The sequence below is a fragment of the Carettochelys insculpta genome, chromosome 1 (assembly GCF_033958435.1).
Source record: "Carettochelys insculpta isolate YL-2023 chromosome 1, ASM3395843v1, whole genome shotgun sequence".
In the NCBI taxonomy this organism is placed as follows: Eukaryota; Metazoa; Chordata; order Testudines; family Carettochelyidae; genus Carettochelys; species Carettochelys insculpta.
Genome location: NC_134137.1, coordinates 348,735,555 through 348,757,885, shown reverse-complemented (window position 1 = coordinate 348,757,885; position 22,331 = coordinate 348,735,555). Strand labels below are relative to the sequence as shown.

At 39.6% G+C, this 22,331-nt stretch overlaps 1 protein-coding gene across 3 annotated transcripts in view; it reads left to right on the top strand.

The window, feature by feature from the left end:
• The window catches only part of TBC1D22A (TBC1 domain family member 22A), a 441,404-nt gene that overhangs the window by 338,965 nt on the left and 80,108 nt on the right, over positions 1-22,331 (top strand). The window contains exon 13 of one of the 3 annotated variants that reach the window (XM_074984135.1): positions 7,549-7,615. The exons of the other annotated variants lie outside the window; for them this stretch is intronic. Within the exon in view, the coding sequence (XP_074840236.1) occupies positions 7,549-7,593 (45 nt within the window). The 3' untranslated portion in view covers positions 7,594-7,615. The remainder of the gene's footprint in view (positions 1-7,548; positions 7,616-22,331) is intronic. 3 annotated transcript variants of the gene reach the window in all.

Below are 22,331 nucleotides of genomic sequence, written 5' to 3'. Positions count from 1 at the left end.
GAGACTTGGACCCTGTACGCCTGCCAGGAAAAGAGGCTGAACGTCTTCCACTTACGCTGCCTCAGGCGCATCCTTGGAATATCGTGGAAGGACAGAGTGTCCAATACTACCGTCCTTGAGCAAGCTGGAATCCCAACCATGCACACCCTACTCAGGCAGCGGCGGCTCCGCTGGCTTGGCCACGTCCACAGGATGAATGAGGGAAGGATCCCAAAAGACATCCTGTATGGCGAGCTAGGCTCTGGCAAAAGACCTCCCGGATGCCCCCAGCTGCGCTATAAGGATGTTTGCAAGAGAGACTTCAGGGAAGTAGACATCAAGCCAGACAGCTGGGAGGAGCTGGCAGACAATCGCAGCAGATGAAGGCAGGAACTATACAAGGGCCTTCAGAAGGGTGAGTTGAGGATCAGACAGCTAGCAAGGGAGAAGTGAGCCCACAGAAAGCACAGCAAGGACCTGCCAGACACCCATTACATATGCACCAGATGCAGCAAGGACTGTCACTCTTGTGTGGGTCTTCACAGTCACAGCCGATGCTGCAAATAAGGATGCCGAACGGAACTACGAAGGGTGCGATCCATAGTCTACGTAGACTGAAGGATGCTACATTATTATTACATTATGTGAAATATTGTAGTCTTTTTTTTCTCATCTTGGTATCTAAATTTTATCTTCAATGTAAGATAGATTTTGTAGTTTACTTTTCACTGATGTCATTAAAATCTGTGTCAGTACATACTTGGGAAAAGTTTTAAAACACCTATTATTCCCAAGACAGATCTTAGTGATATACCACATACATCTGCAGTTATGATTCTTGAGGATGGATATGATGAAATGTTGTCAAAAGTCACAGACAAAAACAGTCTTGGTTCTTGGTTTCGTCTTGGTTCTTATATTGGAATTAACTAGGTTAGCTATGACCATCTACAGGTCTATGACCTGACGTCACTGAGTGTTAGCTGTAGAAGCCTGATCACTGAAGCTGCTGGAGCAGGCAAAGCTTCAGGCTTAATTGGAATCAGTCAGCTGATGGGGATTACAATGCTAGGAGACAGTTGTGCTACTTGGTTTAGTCATGGTGAGGATATGTAATTCGAAGGAACAGAAGTTAAGGCTGGGAGCTCAGAGGGTGAGCTGGATAAAGGTGAGAAATCCTCATGTTTGGAAATTGAGGATTAAACACTGGTTATGTTTGGGATTGGGAGACCACAAAAACACAGTATACGATGCTGCTCACTGAATAGCGAAAGAAACATCCTGTTACACCTTGCCTGCTCTGTAAAGTTTTATTGTGTTAACACATGTGAAAACACTAGGGTTAATGAGAAAGGATCAGATATTTAATATGGATTATAAGAATATCTGCAGTTACAAGGACAATATGCTGAAAATATCCTGTGTATTACACTTATTCCCTGACAATATGGAGGAAATGTTTGGTACTGGCTATTGTCAGAGAAATGTTGCCAGTGGGGAACACTGGTCTGGTCTAGCAATGCCTATGCTTGTATTTTCTTTTTAATCAGAAGGAGGATATTCATAATGCTTTGGTGAGTGTACCGAGGAATGAATAACCAATATTTCTAATCTGGTTTTAAATAATCACATAGAAAGACTCTATAGTACCTTTCAGATATCTAAAAGGGTGTTATAGGGAGGAAAAAGAAAAACATATTCTCCTTTACCTCTGATGATAACACAGGAAGCAATGGGCTTAAATTGCAGCACGGGAGGTTTAGGCTGGACAGTTGGAAAAGCTTCCTAAATCTCAGGGTAATAGAGACTGGAGCAAATTGCCTGGGGAGATAATGGAATCTCCATTATTGAGATATTTAAGATCTAGTTAGACAAACGTCCACCAGGTATGATTTGAATGCTGCTTGGTATTGCTATGAGTGCAGGGGACTGGCCTCTTGAGGACCCTTCCAGTTCTACTATTGTATAGTACCTATCTGGAGGAAAATTGTATAATGATTTGGTTCCTCATTTTTTCAGCTATTGCAGTTTCTAGATTTTATAAACTTCTCTTCTAAAAAAATTTCTCAAAACCTAATATTTCATAGATACTATTAAGTACCCTCCCCAGAAACAAAAAAGTTGTTATGAAAGTGCTACAGGGAGATATTTGTTTTGTTTGTAAGAGCATGGTTGGGGAAGTTTGTATTAGAGGTTCTTAATTTGGGCTTTTCTAAATTCAAACAGCCTTAATGCAGTAAGTATTTAATGTAACACATTGCATGCTTTGTGATGGACATATTTTATCTGTACTATACAGAGAGTTGGAAGTCACAGGGAAGTAGATTTTAAATATATTAAGTTTTGTTCTTAAACTCACAAGGAAAAATGATTTGAATAAATGATCATATTATTAGGTGGAGAGGAAATACAATAAACCTTCAAGTTAAGTGGGGGGTTGCGTTCCTGCAACCCCCAAGTAACTCAAATTTTTGTGTAAGTCGAGGGGAGACGGCTGCTGCCTGGTTCGAGCTCCTCTGGGCTTGCAGGACCTGGGAAATTGACAGCCCACCTGGCTTTCAGAGTTGGCAGGAGCCGGGAACCAGGCTGCCTCTTGGTTCCCAACTCCTCATCCCTTACAGGAACCATGAAGCTGACCAGCCATGAGCTGGTCAGTTTCCCAGGTCCTACAAGTGGCAGGAAGACTGGAACGAGGCTGCTCTCTGGCTCCTGGCTTCCTACATAAGAAAAATGAAAGATGAAGTAATAAGTTGGGATATTACAAGATCAGTTCCATATCCTCAAAATTTTTAGTTAATACAAGAGCTCAGAGGACATACTCAGCAAGAACATATCCAGCTTAAGACTGCCTTTTGTCTTTCAGTCACCATTTTTGGCTCTCAGAATAAACAGATTAAATACATTCATTTCAGTTACAGGACTTGACTGTTAAAAAATCCAACCTGTGATCCAACATCTGAGTATTTTGTAAGAGAGATCTGTACTGCAGCATTATTAACATGCAAACGAATAGGTTCTGCTTGTTTGTGTGTGCATAGTGCCTAATGCTACTTTCTCCTCTCTTTCAGTGACTTTAATACCCTGTGAATATCGGAAATGAAATATATTTGACTCGTTTCTTGTAAACACCATGATAGAAATGGTGTATCAGGTCAGATAAGTTAAAGTATGGAAGAAACAGTAAATATACTGTCTCTGATCTCTTTGACAGCAAATGCTAAGCATTAGATGACTCCAGAGCAAGTCCTCAGGTTACTGCCCTCTTTTCATTCATATCACTCCTTAAGAGACTACTTCTACGACTTCTGCCAGATATGAGTCAAACGTATATTTTATTCTATTTATTTTAAAAGGGATTTTTTTCTTTACCATGATATGCTTCCAGCCTTTGCTAAGTCAATATGTAATCTCATTGATGTTCCTGTTGCTTCTTCTTGTCTTTTTATTTTATTACCCTCTTTGTTGGATTGTCTGTATTTTCCCATGTAGTATATTCAAAACATGTCTTTCACAAATACCTTTACTGTTCTTGATGTGCGACTTAAAATGGCACTTGCAAAGAACTTACTGGGATCTGGGCTATTTTTTTTCATGCAGTTTAAAATAAAATAAAATTTCTCTAAGGATTTAAGTTTTTCAACTCTACCCAAACAATACTTGCAATGGTCAGTGAAGGGAAATATTACACATGAGAAACAGGAAGCAAAGAGGTTAAGTGATTTTGCCCAAAGTTCCAGGAGTATGTCAGAATCAAGATTAAAACTCAAGAATTCATAGCTTTCAGACCTAAATTCAGGCCAGTAAAATACACTGCCCCAGAAGATATCACATAGTGTGGTGGGCCATACAGGATAGCACTGAAAAGTGAAATAGAATAATACATATAGTTATTTGTACTTCAAGATTTGAGTTTAAGTATATATCCACCTTATTTTAGATTCTCTTAATCACCATTGTATTGTCAATGCCAGTAAGCTTTGACCTGAAAGAATAAACGCTGTGATTTACTGAGTCTTTTTCAAATTGTAGTTTACTGTTTTTCTAATATGTTACCACATTTATCATGAAACTAAAACTGCGTGAATCATCTGTCACAGTAATTAAATCACAGTAAACTATGCTGCAATAGTCATTGGTAACAAATACTTAAAAATCTCACTGAGATGCCAAAATCAAAAGTATACAATATAAACTTAGAGTACTAGTTGAATTTTTCATGATGGCTTGATCAAAAATGGATTGAAAAGATAATACAAAGAACTTAATTGTAATTGCTATTTACTTTTCCATTTAACTCACTACTGTAATTATTGACTGACATCATGAACCTCAATCTCCATAGACATATAAGTTAAGAGAGAGTTTATGCAAGGTTATTTCTAGCCCAGGACCTAGGTTTCTAACAGGATAAATCCCAGTCTTATTCACTGCGCAACACGTCCTTGCAGAGTTTATTCAATTTTCAAGACAGTATTAATCATACCCTTCTCTCAGAGCTAGGAATAGAATGCAGGATTCCTACTCAGTAATATTCTGTTGTAGCCTAGTAAATAGCTGAGGAGCTTAATAAGAAACTGTGCCAAGTTCTCTTCCAGAGGCTAGTCTTCAGAAAGTCTAGTAATTACTCTCATAGCTAAATCATTAAGGGTATAAGCCAGGGAATGTGAAGATCTAGGGTGCAAGTCCTTCCCCTGAACTATTCAGGGGATGATGGTATGTGTGCATGAGGGTCATGCACCAAAAAGAAATCTTTAAACTTTTTTTTTTTAACTGGACTCATTAATATACATTTTCAGTCATTTGTTATGCATTTTGCCTGTCTAACCACTGTTTGGCCCTCTCTGTGTCTGTACTCTGTATGCATGGATGGTGTGTATGTGTGACAATTGTCTGCTTGAGGTCCTGGCCACTTAATACAAGCTGTATGTACAGACTCATGCTTTCAGCTCAAGGCAGTGGTTCCCAACCTTTTCACTAGTTCGGACCCCCAGTCACCTCCCCATGCCTTTTGTGGGCCCCCAATCACTCCCCCAAACTATCTGCAGACCCCTAATCACTCCTCTCCAAACCATTTGCGGACCCCCATCAAAGCCAGTTCTAGCCACTATGTACACTTCAATAAGTGAAAAAGAAAACCACAACATAGATTTCAGACAGCAATTAACAACATTATTGGCAGATATTTAAAAATAATAATAGATTGTAACTTAACAATTTATTTAAAACTTATTTTCTATTACCATTTTTATTTAGTGTTTATTTTTTTCATGGGCCTCCTGCAATACCCTCATGGACCCCCAGGACCCCAACGTGGAGACCACTGACTCAAGGTCATTTTTTCAATTCCTGGTGTTGGCCAAACTGGTGGCCTTCATGCTTGTGTGTTCCCACTGGCACCGGACGCTGATAAGGCAGCAAAACTTCCCAAATGGCTATTGTGTGATACAGTGTACTGATATGTTGATTTGAAGCTAGGTGAGCTGACCATAAGGTTTTTCATTAGAGGGCAAGTTTGAGGAACGGGGAGTATATAGTTCTTTTTTCGGATCTCTTGGTGATGGAAATGAAAGCCTTGTGGAGTTTTAGAATGCATTGTCAGAAGCATTGTAGGCAATATGAAGATGAAAAGTAATGTCCAAGTCTTACTTCTTATTTCTGTTCCTTTAAGTTTTGGAAGAATGAAGTGTGTGCAGCTCCAACCTTAATTGGCACTAAGTGTAGTTTTTGTTTGCTACTGTGCTTGTGTGAGTGAGGAAAATAGGCTTACAAAGTATGCCAAAGGATCAGCTGTGTATCTAATGATGCCATTGCAGAGAGACTTATTTTTTTGCTGTGGTGCTGATGAGATGGGAATATTGCAATTAAAGGAGACTGCCTGGAATTGCTGATTTGAAATGTTAGCATCTAGAAAATAATTGTTACTTGATCTTGTTTCTTAACTAAAGAGAATAAAAAGAATAGCCCCTAAGCATAAGGAAAATAGGACAGAGAAAACTTGGCTCCAAGCGAGAAAACTACAATGGAGAAATGAAAATGTAATGGATCTCAAAGTAACAGTATTGACTGTATTACTTACCTGCAGAATAAAATTAATGCTTTGGTACAATTGTGGGTTGATTATGAGCATATAAATATGCTGTGGAAAACTGAACTAAATGTGAGAGGCAATGGAGAGTAGAAATTAAATAAAGACTGCACAGTAATAATGAACAATGGGGAATTTTTTGGCAGTTATAGCAATTTGGAGTGATTATTTGAGAGCTATACAATCACGCAAAACTTCTCTCTGATAGAATGCTGTAGACAAAATAATTTTAAAAGACCTAATGTTCAGTGCCACTCTAATTTTTTCCCCGAGGAAATAATTAACAGAAACAAATTATTTCCATAGGAATGAAAACACTTCCATAGAGACAACATATTACTATAGTGAAGAAAAGAGGTTTTCATTGTGTGAGATTTGCTTTGTGAGAGAGATGATGATGATGATGATGGTAAAAGAACAGGAAGGCCATGGCTACACTAGCCCCTGCCTTTCGAAAGAGGGATGCTAATGAGGCACAGCCATCAATATGCAGCACCTCATTAGCATAACGGCAGCTGTGCACGTTTCAAAAGTGCCACTTTCAAAACACACGCTGCTTGTGCAGACAGGGGCTTTTTGAAAGGACCTGCCCCTCCAGATTTTGGAAGCCCCTTCTTCCCAAAACCAAATGGGAAGAAGGGACTTTTGAAGTCCGGGAGTCCTTTCAAAAAGCCCTTATCTACATGAGCAGCGTGCGTTTCGAAAGCGACGCTTTCAAAATGCACGTAGCCACCATTAGCTAATCAGGTGCTGCATATTCATGGCTGTGCCTCACTAGCATCTGCCAAAGTGGCTCATTAGCATCCTCCTTTTAAAAGGCGGGGGCTAGTGTAGCCATGGCCGAAACGTTTGCTTTATGTTCAAATATTTTAGAATTTATTAAATTTAGGAAGGAAACAGAAGTGAGTATAATCGATTAGTCACTTGAGAATTGCCAAATGTACTACCATGAACTGAATTCTGCAAAGATTTATGCATGTGCTTAATTTTACTTGCTGTCATGAGTCCCAGTAATCTAACCTCTCACAGGGCAAAGTAGTTCCATTTAAGTTTATAAGACCTACAGAATGAAGGATCTATTCAGAAGATAGTTATTTCCTGTGTTGCTAAATTGAGGAGGTGCCTGTTGAAGTTCTGTTGATCTCGGGAGTATCAGTGGAATAACAGCTCAAGAATTGGTATGTCAGATTAGAAATGGTAAACATTGTGTTTCTTATGTTGAATCTGCAAATGTAAACCAGATTTTAACAAAATTGTATTGTTTTATTTCCTAGATTTTCATAAAATCTGTGTAACATGTGGTCTTTCCATTTAAAATTTGCCCTACGCCACCAAAACACATGTGCAATAGTCACTGCATTTATTTAAATTGCACGCTCAATACAAAACACTCCAAAGTGTTTATTAATGGTTTTATATTTAATGTGGATAAAAGTCTTTCTAAGGTCTGGAATGACGATTTGTTCTTTTTTTTTTTTTTTTAGAGACTTCAATTCTTGTTCTTTTTCCCAGTCTTTACAATAAAGTAAACACGGTATATACTTTGTACAGGTAAAGTTGTATATGTGACTTACCTGCTTTTTAAATGTGTAGTCCTTTAAATTTTCTTTGCAAAACAAAAAAATGAACCAAGCAACAGAAAAATTATGCTCAGCATGGCTAATCAAATTCAAGATTTTGCTTACTCCTTGAACTCACTTTTAAAATAAGGTTGTTATAACAGTTATACGTCCAGTAATCTACTGTATATTTTAGAGTGTATCTGTCTGTCTGTCTGTTTTATGTTTGTTCAACAGCTCCTCCTAAACTGTAAGAGCTGTGACCACAAAATTTGGTATGCATTTTCCTCTTACCCTAACGTGAACCAAGATCAGGTTTTGATTGTGCCTGGAACATGGGAAGTGCCTGAAATCCCAGAATTTCCCAGAACAGGGAAAGGGAGGAACACTGACAGGAGGACTGGCAAACATCAGATTCACCCCCTGGAGGCCATGAGTGCAGGGATAATGATGTGGTAGAGTGACCATTGGGGGCAGCTACAGCAGCAAAAGAGTGGCCACAAGGAGGCAGGGCTCTCCACCCTGCTGGGAGAGGTAAGAGCTCCTCTATCCAATATCCTTCAGATATTCAGGCTGTAGTGCAGGGGGACCCCTGCGCCCACCTGCAACTCTCTCACACAATTACTCCCCACCAAATGCTTCAACCACAAACCCCGGCCCTTCCCCCTGCCCCAGCTCATTGTGGGGCAGGGAAAGCTGACCCGGCCTCAGATCCAGCCCTTCCTGTTGCTCTCCCTGGGGCTGGGGAAAACAGCCACCTCTAAGCATCTTCCCCACCAAACCCTCAGCTTCAGTGCCTCAACTCCAGCCCATAGTCACCACACTGTACCCCTGCCCTAAGCCACCCCCAAACCAAAAACCCTGCTGTGACATCTACACCCCCATCCTCTCCTCACTCACACCGGATGCTGTGCTGAGTCCCCACCATCCTGCCCTGCCTCGAGTGCATCTCACACCCCAAGCCCCTGCCCTCACTTCTCTACCCCTACCCTCAACCCCACTGCACAACCAGCCCTCTGCTCTTACTCCCACCCCGTGCCCTCAGTCCAGCACCTCTCCCAGCTGCTTGGTCTCACTCCTATGCCATTCACCCCTACCATCATCCCTGCCACACCCCAACATTTGTCTACCTCCACTATTTATTCTAGCAAAAGACAGAAGGACTGCAAATGTTGTCTACTAACAAACTCTGTAATCTTTGAATACCTCTCAGACTTTTGTTAATACAAACTTTTTTTCTTCATTTTCCAAAAATACAATCATTTGCATAGCAACAAAGGGTCCTGTGGCACCTTATAGACTAACAGAAAAGTTTTGAGCGTGAGCTTTCGTGAGCACAGACTCACTTCATCAGATGAGACTCACTTTCATCACATGAGTCTGTGCTCACGAAAGCTCATGCTCAAAACTTTTCTGTTAGTCTATAAGGTGCCACAGGACCCTTCGTTGCTGTTACAGATCCAGACTAACACGGCTACCCCTCCGATACTTGACAATCATTTGCATAAACTCTCTACACTGTCCTTTTATTTTCCAAACAGAAGAAAAAAGCTTATTTCACTTAAATTCCCGAGCAAAGCTGAGTCAGTTTGCTAGTAAGACAATATGCAATAGTTTGCAGTCATCTGGTTGATTATTCCTAAAATTAGGAGTAAAAATATCCTGAGCATTTTTGTGACTATAAGAAAGTAAATGAAACTGATTTGAGAAAGGACTTGAAGTTACTTAATATGGAGAATGATGAACCATTTTTTCCCACTAGTAATACATCACTCCCACCTCCATTGAGGGAGCTCTATTAAATGCTTCAGCCGATGGAATGATTAAGAAGTAAACTGCAGTAATTAGTTATTTTGACATGCAAAGGCAGTCCTTTGTGATTTTTCTTTAATACCAGTTTTAGTGAGAGCAACAAAATCAGTTCACCTGGGGTTTTCCAGGAGTGTAACTTTTGCTTTGCCTATAGTCGTATTACAGTAATATAAGATATGTAATTTATATTAACATTCATATTTATTTTTAATATTATAATTAATAATAAATATAATATGCAGTGAAAAGTTTTCTTATTTTAAATAAGAATTGTGTTTTCTTAATAAAAAGCTGAGAGTTCTTGCAAAATGAATAATAGCATCACATTAAACTCATGAGTATGATATTTAATGGAAAGTGTGCTTGCTTTTAGCCATAGCTACCAGCTGAGCTCTCGTAGGGCATTCATTCCTTTTTTTCATGTGTTAACACTGTTTCTGCATGTGGGCCTTCTTCATTTGAGATGCAGAAGTTGTTGATCCTTTGGCACTGCGCCTTGGTTCATCGATGGGGGATGTACCTACAGTATTGTATGGTATGTCAGTATCATACTCAGGTTAAAATATGATCATATTTTCTTTGCTCCTTGGAATGAAAAACGTTACCTGCCGGGAACTCCACAAACCTTTTTTCTGTACTTTAGGTGAGTGTCCTGATGGCTGTGCCTGTCAACATCTCACAGGGCAAGGCAGAGGTGGCTAATCAAACTTTCCTAAGTCCCTGGCCTCTTTGGGGCACTGGTCCTTCCTGAGTAGAGCCAAGATTTTTAGGGTCAGATTGCCCAAACATTTTCCTTAACAGGAGTGTTGAGAGCAAGACATGAGAAGTGCTTCTGCTCTACTCAGCCCTGATTAGGCCTCAGCTGGAATATTGTGTCCTTTCTGGGCACCGCATTTCAAGAAAAATGTGGAGGATTTGGAGACGGTCTAGAGAAGAGCAGCAAGAATGCTTAAAGGTCTAGAGAACATAAGCCAAGAGAAAAGACTGAAAGAACTGGTCTTATTTAGTTTAGAAAAGGGAAGACTTAGAGGGGACATGATGGCAGTTTTCAAGTACCTCAAAGAGAGTTATAAGGAGGAAGGAGAAAAATTGTTCTCCTTGGCCTCTGAGGATAGGACAAGGAGCGATGGGCTTAAACTGCAACAAGGGAGGGTTAGATTAGACATTAGGAAAAACCTCCTGACTGTCAGAGTGGTTAAACACTGGAATAAGTTAACTAGGGAGGTTGTAGAATTTCCATCACTGGAAATATTTAAGAACACGTTAGACAGACACCTGTTGAGGATGGTCTAAATGGTGTTTGGTCCTGCCAAGAGGGCAAAGAATAGGACTCAATGACCTCTCGAAGTCCCTTCCAGTTCTAGTGTTCTATGGTTCAGTGATTCCTTCTCCTGACCCAAGAGCACTGGGGGAAGAAAAGGGAAGAGAACCATGAAAGTCTTAAGACCCTCAGTGATAGATTCCATCCCACAGTCTAAGCTGTTTTGTTAAAATAGGGAGGCTGTTTGTTGGGTGTAGAAATCACTGGAAAAGGGAATAACTGAGTAGAGAGGCCTCAGTGGCACTAATGCCATCTCCTAGCCCCACTATGGAGATTTCCGAAAATATGTTCCTTAATTGATCTTAATACCCTCTTCTTGCACCTGATACCTGTATGGAGTCACTCCAGAACTGCAGCTAAGTAACTATCCAACTCAGGGAATGAATTTGTGAAAGTTCCCTCATCATCTGAAGGAATTTTTAGGATAGTTTTTGTTAGGTCCCCCCACCCCCGCCGCAACTAATGATACAGATAAAAAGGGGTGATTGGGGATAGTTGGTGTGAGGTTAAGTAATATTTTTAAGTCGCAAGTAAGTTTAAATAGACATTAGTTTTAGGCTTTACCATTATAAATGAAAAATGTTTAAACGATTCAGAAACATCAAGCTGTGCAACGTTCGTTGGTACAATAGTGTGAGTTCATTACTTATTCTACCCATGCCATTTGCCTGTTATTTTTTATTACACCATTGTCTAGGTTTGTCTATCAGGTGTATTTTCTTCAAGGCAGAAAATGTGGCGTTAAGCAGCACCTGGTACAGTGGAGTTCAGTCCTAATTTACTATACTGTACTCTAATTTAAAAAAAAAAGCCTCAAAATAAGTGTTAGCTGGACCTGTATGGGTAAATCCATAGCACTGTACAACTGCTGCGGCCAGAAGTGAAAGTATGGAAAGAGAGGCCATGTTAGCGATACTCTCTTCCCTACTGGAAGTCCCAATACCAGGAATCTCATAATAGAGCCTTATGCACATGTGATTTGTAGCACAGTTTTGTAGATCTAAAGTACTGGCTTTCTGGATGCTTATACAAACCTTTTTTGAAAAAAAAAAAAACAAATACTTTGTTTCATTAAACAACGTGCACATTTGGAAATGAAACAAGAATCCACTATGCCTGCATCAAACTGCTTCCAAATCTTTTGTGATCCACTTATCAAGAAGCACTAGCTGCTTCAAATTATTCTTGCGTGCATTGCATTTTCCTTCCCAGCAAGCAATAGTGGTGCAGTCTTAGTCTGGCATCAGTGCAGCTGAACATTGAAGTAGTTTCCTGTAGATGTGCCTCTATTAGTGCCTATTATTCCCCATCACCATTTTACTGAATTAGAATGTAATTCATGTTTATGAATTGATTATAATGTACAAGCCTGTACAGGATGGAGATTTAGTTCATCAGTGCCACCTGTGTAAATAGAGTGCAAGAGCAGTGTACATGTTTTGGGGGACCACAGCATACTATAATAACCTTATGGAGGGCAAGTATGTGGGCAATTGGGTCAGTGCCTTTGTTTCCCAGGGACTGAGGCTCATCCAGCACCTGCAACCCATTAAGGCCATAGAACCCTTTAAAAGGTTTCCCTCCAGTAAGGAAAGGGGGGAAGAAAGGGGACAGACAAGGAAGGACTGCAGAGGAGAGCCTGCAAGCAGAAAGTGCAGCAGCCAGAGGAAGATAAGGGGGAAGTGGCCCAGGAAGGAGAAGGGTGCACTTTGGACTGAGGGAAGCAGCTCAGCAGCAGCAGCTATCTAGGGTCCCTGGGCCAGAACCCGGATCGAACAGGAGGGGACTGAGTTCCCCCCAGACTGCCCCACACCTTCTGGGGCAGCTTGGAAGGGGCAGGAGGAGACCAAACATCCAAGAGGGACCTGTCCCTGCTTATGACTGTGCCAAAGATGAGAAGTGCTCAATAGGCTGTACCTTGCCCAGGGAAAACTGGGAGGTAGAGCAAAAGGGGTGCAGTGAGCCTCCAAGGCATTTCTTTACCTGCCACAAAGTGCAGGACCCACAAGGAGAAGATCAGGACTTTGTTACAATGTTTATAGACATTTCTCAGAAGGTATAAATAAATGTGTAAAATTAAAAAAGGATCGCTTATCCTTGGGTAACAACTTTTCTACATTGCTTGCTCTAAAATTATGGAGAAGCAAGTTGAACAGAACATAGCTCTTACAGAAATATTCTGTTGTTAATGACAAGACATTAATTTCCTAGTAACAAGAAATGTTGACCAAGTGAAAAACCATGGGGTAAGCAACTCAAAGACCTTGTCATGAAATTTCTCCAACATATTTGCTTCTGTGTTAGATACTTCACAGCAGAGTTTATAGTGTCATTTGCTAATGAGCACTGGTCAGTAAGCAATGAATCCAGCTTGAATATGTTGTTTATCTTATTTAGTCCTTGGTCCTGTCCCACCCCTTATTTTTTTCCAGTTTATTAAGTGAGTGCAGTCATTGCTATTCTGATTTCTTCATCCTTTCCTTATTCAAGTTATGCCTACTGTATTTGGGAAAGGAAAAAAGTCAAACAGATGGTGCCTGTGACTTACAGCGCTTCTGAGATACTGTCTTAGATTTTCAATTTGAGATTTCACAGTGGATCCAAATATGCCACAAAAAGGATATCAATTTTAAGCTGTCTTTCCATCTTTACATAAATTAGTTTCTAATCCAGCACAGTGAAATTCACTGAGTGTAGAAAACTGTAATTTTTCTTTCCATTATTTCTGAAAATTTGCAAGAAGCTAAATTGTGCTAACTTTTTTTAATGTGTAATTTTTCTTGACTCCTAATACTGCCAAATAATCTCCAATACATACCAATAATCTATGGCTAAATCAGGAAGATGTGGCTTCAAGACAATATTAGAAGTAATCACCAGTAAAATAGAGTAGGGCATACAAATTGTAATGGGCAGTGGAGAAGGATCTTTACTGTGGATGTAATTTCAGAAAACTATTGAGAATGCTGGAACCAAAGAATGACAATTCAATTAAAGTGTCTGGTTCAGGGTGCTTTTGTGTGGACTCAGATTTCAAATTTTAAAATTGTGTACACAAATCTATAATATTCCAGGGCAGAACTGATCAGTCCTATCTATGCCCTGTGGGAAATTCCACTATTATGTTATATGCCTTAGTTCTGAAGCAGAACAAGAAGGTAAATATCAAAACTTTTCCGAGAATCACATTATGAGTTGGAAATATTATGTTTCATATGGATACTTGTGATTGAAACAAATCTTTGCGACATTGCTTAATCGAGAATGCTTTGTTTGACTGACCCTTCAGTACTAATCTGCATCCAACTGAGCCATGACACCTTCTGCTATGATGTACCACAGTCTCTTCTCTGACTTAATCACCGAAGTATGTCTTCAGAGCAGTAGTCTAGCTGGAGATCCCAGTGCATTCAGCAGATTGGGGTATGACCCACTGGAACTGGTAGTCCCTGAAGGCATCATGGAGGATCGTATAGAATAGAGAATAATGGTGAACTTATCTGAAATGGAATATTTTGTTTTGATTATTCTGACAAAAACTGATGTTTTTGTTTGCCAAAATTGATCTTTTTTTTGCAGAAAATTTTGTGGAAAACACGCATTCTGTCAAATATTATTTTGATGGGAAATGTTCAACCAGCCCTACTCAAACTCTTTAATTTAGTCAACAATTAGTAGATGTGAACATGATATGGCAGCGCATAAATATGCGTGTAGCTCAGGAGTGAACAAAAAGTAGTCCCCCAGCCAGATGCAGTTCACCAGCATTAGCCCCAATAGGCTGTCTGACACTTTATTTATCTGCTCGTCCACAAGTACAGCCACTCACAGCTCCTGTTGGCCATGGTTCCCCATTCCTGACCAGATGGGGGAACCATGGCCAACAGGAGCTGTGAGTGGCTGTACTTGTGGACAAGCAGATAAATAAAGTGTCAGACAGCCTATTGAGGCTAATGCTGGTGAACTGCATCTGGCTGGGGGACTACTTTTTGTTCACTCCTGAGCTACACGCATATTTATGTGCTGCCATATCATGTTCACATCTACTAATTGTTGACTAAATTAAAGAGTTTGAGTAGGGCTGGTTGAACATTTCCCATCAAAATAATATTTGACAGAATGCGTGTTTTCCACAAAATTTTCTGCAAAAAAAAGATCAATTTTGGCAAACAAAAACATCAGTTTTTGTCAGAAAAATCAAAACAAAACATTCCATTTCAGATCAGTTCAGCATTATTCTCTATTTCTCTATTCCTGACCACTGGGAATTGCAGGAAGTGGTGGCCCAGCCCACAGGCCGCTTACTACCTATTCCTGGTGTAGCTCTAACATTATATGTGATTGTGTATGCTGAGAGGCATAGAGTATCGATAACACATTCAAAAAGATACATTATAAATTTAAATGTAACTACCATTCCACATGTATTTATGAAGACATATAGGCTATGCCTACACTACAGCAATCTTTCAAAACAAGTCCTTCCGGAAGATCTCCTCCAAAAGAACTTCTTTCGAACGAGAGCATCCACACACAAAAAAATAGATCAAAATAGTGATCTGTTCTTTCAAAAGAGAGTGTCCACACAGCCCTTGCTCTTTCGAAAGAATGGGCCAGGAAATGAAAAATCCTGAACCATGAGGACTGCTCTTTCGAAGAAAGGGCCCTGCGGACCATCTAAATGCATTTTCTTTCTTAAGAAGATTTCAAAGGAAGGTGCTTTCCCTGAAACAGGAGTGGAAGAACAATTTCAAAAGAAATACAGCATTCTTTTATTTAATTCTGAAAGAATGCTTTTTGCGTGTAGATGCTCCGCTGGATATTCGAAAGAGCTTCTTCTTTTGAAAAATATTTTGAAAGATCTAGCTAGTGTAGATGCGGCCATATTAACTGTTACATATAGTATATACACACACAGAGTCACAAGTCACCAGTATGATGTCCTGACACAGGTGTCTTACTCTGTCCATTTGATGATAACTGTTTGGCTGTGTGTATTTATTCCCCATATGTGCTGCAGTAGCTCTGTGCAGATAGCCCGCACATCATACTCTGACAGAAACACACACACACACACACACACACACACACACACACACACACACACACACACACACACACACACACAACCAAACAGTTGGCTGAAGTGCAAAGGCACCAAGCCAGGTTTATTGTAAACAAAGCACAATAATGGCACTGGATAGACTCTACGAGGACACTAAATGAGGTGTAAAGGTACTCCTCATTTAACATTGTGATGAGTTAACCGCAGACCATACAAATTAAATAGATTTTGCATTCTATTCATAAGCATGTTCATCTCCCTAACTACTGCTGTAATGCTGAAATTTTCATAGATTCAGCAGAAATAGGTATGTGAATGTTTTGTGCTCTCAAATACAGTGTTCTTGCATTAAATTAAACGTATGTGGTATTAAATGCAAAAGGAAATGATGATGTTTTGTTGATTTTAATAGGATTAAGCATAGTATAACATTGAACATAAGGAAATAATAACGGATCACGTTCTACAGTCATTATTGTAAGTCCAGAGTAACTCAGCTTCAGTGAAGCAGGTTTTCGATTGGTGCAAACTGGCATAGCTCCACTTGTTTCAACTGAGTTACAAAAATTTGCACAAGTTGGAGAGCTGATCCTAGTGATTTATTCTGGATAAACTTCAGTGGGAGAACACAATTAAACCCATTAGTTATGCCCTAGGTAGTTAGCAGATGTTTCAACAGAAACAGTCCTGCCATTAGGGCAGGAGGCTGGACTCAATGGCCTCTCGAGGTCCCTTCCAGTCCTAGTACTCTATGATTCTGTATCTCATTGTCTCACAACAAAGTGAAGTGAGTTCTACATGATTAAATTTTACCAATTGTTACACTATCCCTTCATTGTTCAGGTATAATTCAAGGTGTTGCTTTGCCTTAACCACTGTAACCTGTACAGTGCACAGAGTTTAAATGTATCAAGTTCATTAATTGAAATTGAGCTAGTTTAGTACCTGGTTGTTCTGTACATTATCTCTTTCCTCACAATGTGCTGTTTTAATGTGTATCTCTTAAATGGAATTTTAGAAATACATAAGAGTATTACAGTAGAAATGCAAGTACTCAGTGGTATTTAAATAGTTCCTGGTTCAAGAGCTTATACTTGTCCTGTATCCAAATTAAAATATCTGCCTGTCTCTCTGACATCTATTCATGGCTGGCTGTCTCAGCATGTCTAAAATACAGTTCTTAGTCATCCCCCAAAGCCCTTCCTGCTACTTCCTTTCTTGTTTAGAGTGGACAACATCGTCATCGTCCCTATCATAAAGGCTCATAAGTGCAGCATCATCATCTCTAGCTCCTCACACCCAGGCTATGTCTTGCCAATTCTTTCTGTATTATATCTATTAAGATGTGGCCTTCCCTAACCATTCTCACAGCTAACGCTCTTATCCAGGCTCTAATCATCTTGTATCATGAATACTGCAACGTCCTTTTCTCTTACACCAATGCTTGTGTCACCAAGAGGAATGAAAACACTTCCCTGAGTTACATGCAAAACAAACACTAGAGCTGGGGTCCTCCTTTGAATTCTGTGGTTGTGGTACAAATATCCCACTGTGTATGTAAACAGACTAGGTTCAACAGTTTAGAGTTGTGTATGCTAGCTGCAAGTCTTGGTCCTTCAGACTACTTCAGGCTCCTTTGTTACCCTAAACTCTCCTAATATCTCAATCGTATCCTACCACACTATGGCTGTGTCTGCACTACAAAAATAACTGAAGTTGCTTACTTTGAAATACAACTTCGAGGTAGCAGACTGCGAAGTTGAGCGTCTACATACACCCTACTTTGAAGTTAAACTTTTTGAGCACTACTCCATTCCCATGAATGGAGTAATGACTTCAAAGTTGGTCTCCCTTACTTCAAAGTTAACTTCAAAGCAAGGGAAAATGTGTGTAGACTCTCTGCAGGCTACTTCAAAGTAGCACCTAACTTTGAAGTTAACTTTGAAGTTAGTTCCTAGTGTAGACGTACCCTATGTGGCATAAGTCCTTAATAAGATATTTAAAAGAGGTATCCATCCCTCTGCTGATCTGACTAAACTCTGTGCTGAAACAGGAAGGGGCATTACGAATAAATTATTTTAAATGTTTGCATAGATGCTGAAAATAACTGAGATGTGAATCTTATTTCTGGAAGCACAACCAGAGATCTGCTTTTGGTTGTTACTAGCATTCAGTATACCTGATGTATCACACACCAGAATTGGAGATTTATATGAACCTTTGTTGGAGTCTTAATTCAGAAAATTATAGTAATGAAATCTTACCAAATCAGAGAAAAGTAATACTCTCCAGCAGTTCAGGAGAGCACATACTTTGCCCTTCTTTCTTGTAATTTTTCTAGTCTCTGAGGAAAATATCCCTTTGTCTGCAGAGAGATGTATTTCCCATAAGTTAACGCCATACAAACAGAAAGTTGCTCCTTTGTATGAAACTGATGTAATTTTAATTGCTTTTGATAAGGGCTCCATTTTTGCTTTCATTATTATAATAAAACAACCATAGTCAAAATTATCAGGCGTGTGGTTCCAATAACACTTGAAGGAAAGCATTCCTTTATTCGTGGTGAGAAAGGAGAAAAGCAGTGCATGATATCTTTTAGTGGTCATATTTTTGTTTTCATTTTAATAGCAAATGAAACTGGCAAGATATGTATTTCTGGCTGTAAGCAAAGGAAGAAATGAATTGCATGTACAATTCTACGTCAGTAAAACAGAGCAGAAATATTTAACTATTTCAAGTAATTAACCTTTCCCCACATCCAAGTACTTTGTACAGAGATATGAGAAAATGACAACTTTTCTTATTTTCATTTCATTCTTGGACCTGACTGGTAGTTCTCTGCACTGCAATATCACGTGCTTGCAGAGGGCTATCCAACTTGCACTTACCATTTTTTGGATTTTTACCTGTGTTCAGTCTCTTTCATGTGGACAGAACTCTAAGCAAAATACATATGAACATGTTCAATCACGTAGATGATTTTTGTTTCTAAAGAAACAATGTACCATGCTTCTTGGAAACTCAGTCAATTTTGCAAAAACATCAAGTAATGTGAATTGCACACTTGATTAAGAGATAATAGAATATATTGCAGTGGTGACAACCTAGCACAGTCAGATCCTTCACCATGTCTTGAACGTTATCTAAAGAAGTTAGACTATTATGGGGAAATTTCAGTTCCAGAATTCAGAACAATGATCAGGGTATTTTGAGCAAGAATGAGAACTCCAAGGGAGTTCTAACAAGGCAGTATTTGTCAAGACCCTACCAAATTCACAGCCATGAAGACCACCTCATGGACTGAAATCTGATCTCCCACTATGAAATATGGTCTTAGAGCCTGCATTGAAAGCTGGCTGTCTCAGATAACGAGAATCAGATCTTTTAGGGAGAGTGAGAACAATGAACAGGGATGTTAACACACTTTTTATGGAGTATTTCTGCAATTCATTTGTAGGGAAGGGCTTAATCTACATACTTGCTGATTCTGGCCACAGTCATACCCAGCAAGTGAGAGTTTTGCACCTGCTAAACTGTGTGACAAATCCCTAATATACCAGCTTGTCTGTGTTTTCAGCAAACTCTTCAGGACTGTGCCAATCCAAACATTCCTCTGCAGGTAATAGATTTTAACCCCAACTTCTGAGTTCCCCAGAGATGTCTGTCTGCAGTGTCCAGGCCCATGCAGAACACTCAGAAAATGCATTTGTTGCAAAGAGACATGCACTAGAATGTGTTAGCATAACTGGGGCTAACACACACTTCCCTTCAGTCAGTGCACCGCACTGGTTTAAAGTAAAAGTAAAACAAGCTTAACAAAAGGGCATAGGAGTTAGTGATATCAAGTGTAAGGAATAAAGACCAAAAGGGTTCCTAGTAAACAAAAGTAAAAATTCACTTGTAAGACTAAAATCTCATTTAACAAATTAGGTGAAATTCATAAAATCATTTCTCAGCAAATCTCTTACAATATGGTTGAGAACACTTTCTGGCCAAGACTTTTCACTGATCTCAATGTGATTGGCTCCTTGGTCTCTTCAACTGAAGGATAATTTAGGGGATTTGCTCCTTTTCTCTTTATAGACTAGTAAAGTATTCAAATGTATTTTCAGAAAAAATTACAAGTCGTCTTCTGGGAAGAGATGCCAAGGTGATTGCTGACAATTTCTTGCTGGTTCCTCCATGGGGATAGTATTTTAATCTAGTAATTTCAGCAAGAATCTGTTTTCCACTGACCCACCGTGTGACTTTGAGAAAGTTGCTCAAACTTTCACTGCTCTAGCTCTAAAGAGAATAAAATACTTATATACCACATAGAGATGTTTTGAGGCCTAACTGGTGTTTTAAGTCTTTTGCTAGACTTGGTGAATGGTGCTATAGAAATTCATTTAGGTTATTGTAGCAAGGCGAAATGTTCCTTAAGTAATGGAAAACATTTCATAGCTAGTTAATGGCTATCCACGGAAGATGACCAGTAGAGGATAGGTTATAGTAAATCTCTTTAGTAAATACTCTGAACAATTTAAAAAACCCTATGGTTAATTTACAATGTTAAATTTATCATTGCTGCCAACGACTATATTGTAGGTAGTCTCTTTCCATGAGGTCTCATTACTCTTATCTCTGTCAAGGAAAAACCAAACATGGCAGGCACTGGTATACCTGTCAGATGATAGCAAAAATTAGAGCATTTATAATTTGTATTGAAATAACAAAGCCCATCTTTTTGTTCATAGGCCATAACAATTCCTTTCAGGTGCACAGGGCCAGTTCATCTTTTTTTTTCCTCTGCTCTCACTGATATTAGCTTTGCATTGCTGGGGCAGGGGGGAAGTCAGCATCTCCCCTTCCTTCCTTATCACAGTCTCATTGATTGCAAAATCCTGAACAACGGCAACCATGCTTGGCTTCACTCTGAGTGAAGAAGTGAATTTTCAGCTTTCTGTGCCTAGTATCAGTGGTGTTAGATCTTAAGAATCAATCATTCAGTAGATTTGGACTGTAAAGAATATGACAGTGGTATTGTACCTTTCTTCTAATGCGCACAGGTTAGGAAGTGGCAAGGACATATTTTAAATCTTTAAACGAAAGAATTTGAAGATAGTCAAATACATTTTTAACAAAAGAATACATGTTTTGTATTCTGCTGCCCCATCACCCCTAAACATACACATGTTGAGGCCTCTCCTTACAGTATGTGATGATTCATTGCCCCTAAAATATTAAGAAACAAAAGTCCTTATCTCTTTATCAAGTTTTTGGAGAAATGAGTGAAGAATTCAGGGGAACAACTTTGATTATCAATAACCGCTGTCACCATTCTAGGCTTTGTCTACAAAGTACGTTAGGACATCTAAATGCAACAGCCCATTTTAAATAAAAGATTAAGCTGGTTTACATCTGCTTGGCATTATCAGAGTAGAGGAAGGTGTCCAGGCCTGACTGTGAATTTGGTCCATGAATTTTAATTTACTATTTTCAGTTACGTTTTCCAGATTGCAGTCCATTGACTGGTGATGATTACTCTGGTGTTTTTGTTTTAACTTGCAGTAAGGTGCTTATGTGTATCTACGTGATGCATATAATGAAAGAAGTTTATACTTTCTTACAAGGAATTTACTATTCACGCTGTTCATAACAATTTTGATAGTAAGCTATTAAAGGATTTAGGTCCAGACTGTAAAACTCCCTGGTCTAAACCCTAACTGTGAGACATCCAGTATGCTACGTTTGGATCTCCCTGGTTTGGTACGCTTGGGACCTGAGTGGTCCTAGACAAGGGATTTTGCCGGACCAGGGGAGGTCAGTACTCCTAGTCTCCTCTCCTGGCTGTCACTGCAATGCTGGCTACCAGCCCCAGCCACTTCCCTGCTGCTGCCCATAACTCCCAGCCCTAGATGCTGGACTGCAGGCTTCCCACACCTGGCCCCAGCCATGGGCTGCTGGCTTCCTAGCCCTGGCCAAGGTTCACCAGCCACAGGTCGCCACTCTCCAGCCAGCCTCCAATTGCCCAGCTGGCCTCTTGCTTCTGGCCCCGCAGGATCTCATGTACAGCAGCATCCATGGTTCTGCCAGACCATGGATGTTGCTGGACTAGAAAGTCCGAGGTATCAGAGGTTTGATCTGTAGTTTGTAATAACCTAGCATGTTGAATAGTAACAGAGAGGTAGCCGTGTTAGTCTGTATTCTAACAAAACATAACAGCAGTCATGTAGCACTTTCAAGACTAACAAAATGATTTATTAGGTGATGAGCTTTATTTCAAAATAGGAACCGTTAAAACAGGGAATAGAGCCTATTTTGAAATAAGCTGTAATGTGTCCAATGGCTCTATTTGGAAATAGGCTGTATGTGTGGCTATGTTTCAAAATAGGCTCTATGTGTTTAGGCGATTTATATCAAAATAGCTAAGTGCTATTTCAAAATGCATTTTTGTGTGTAACAGTGTTATTTCAAGATAAGCTATTTCAGAGTAGCTACTCCAGAATAGCTTGGTTTGGAATGAGGCTG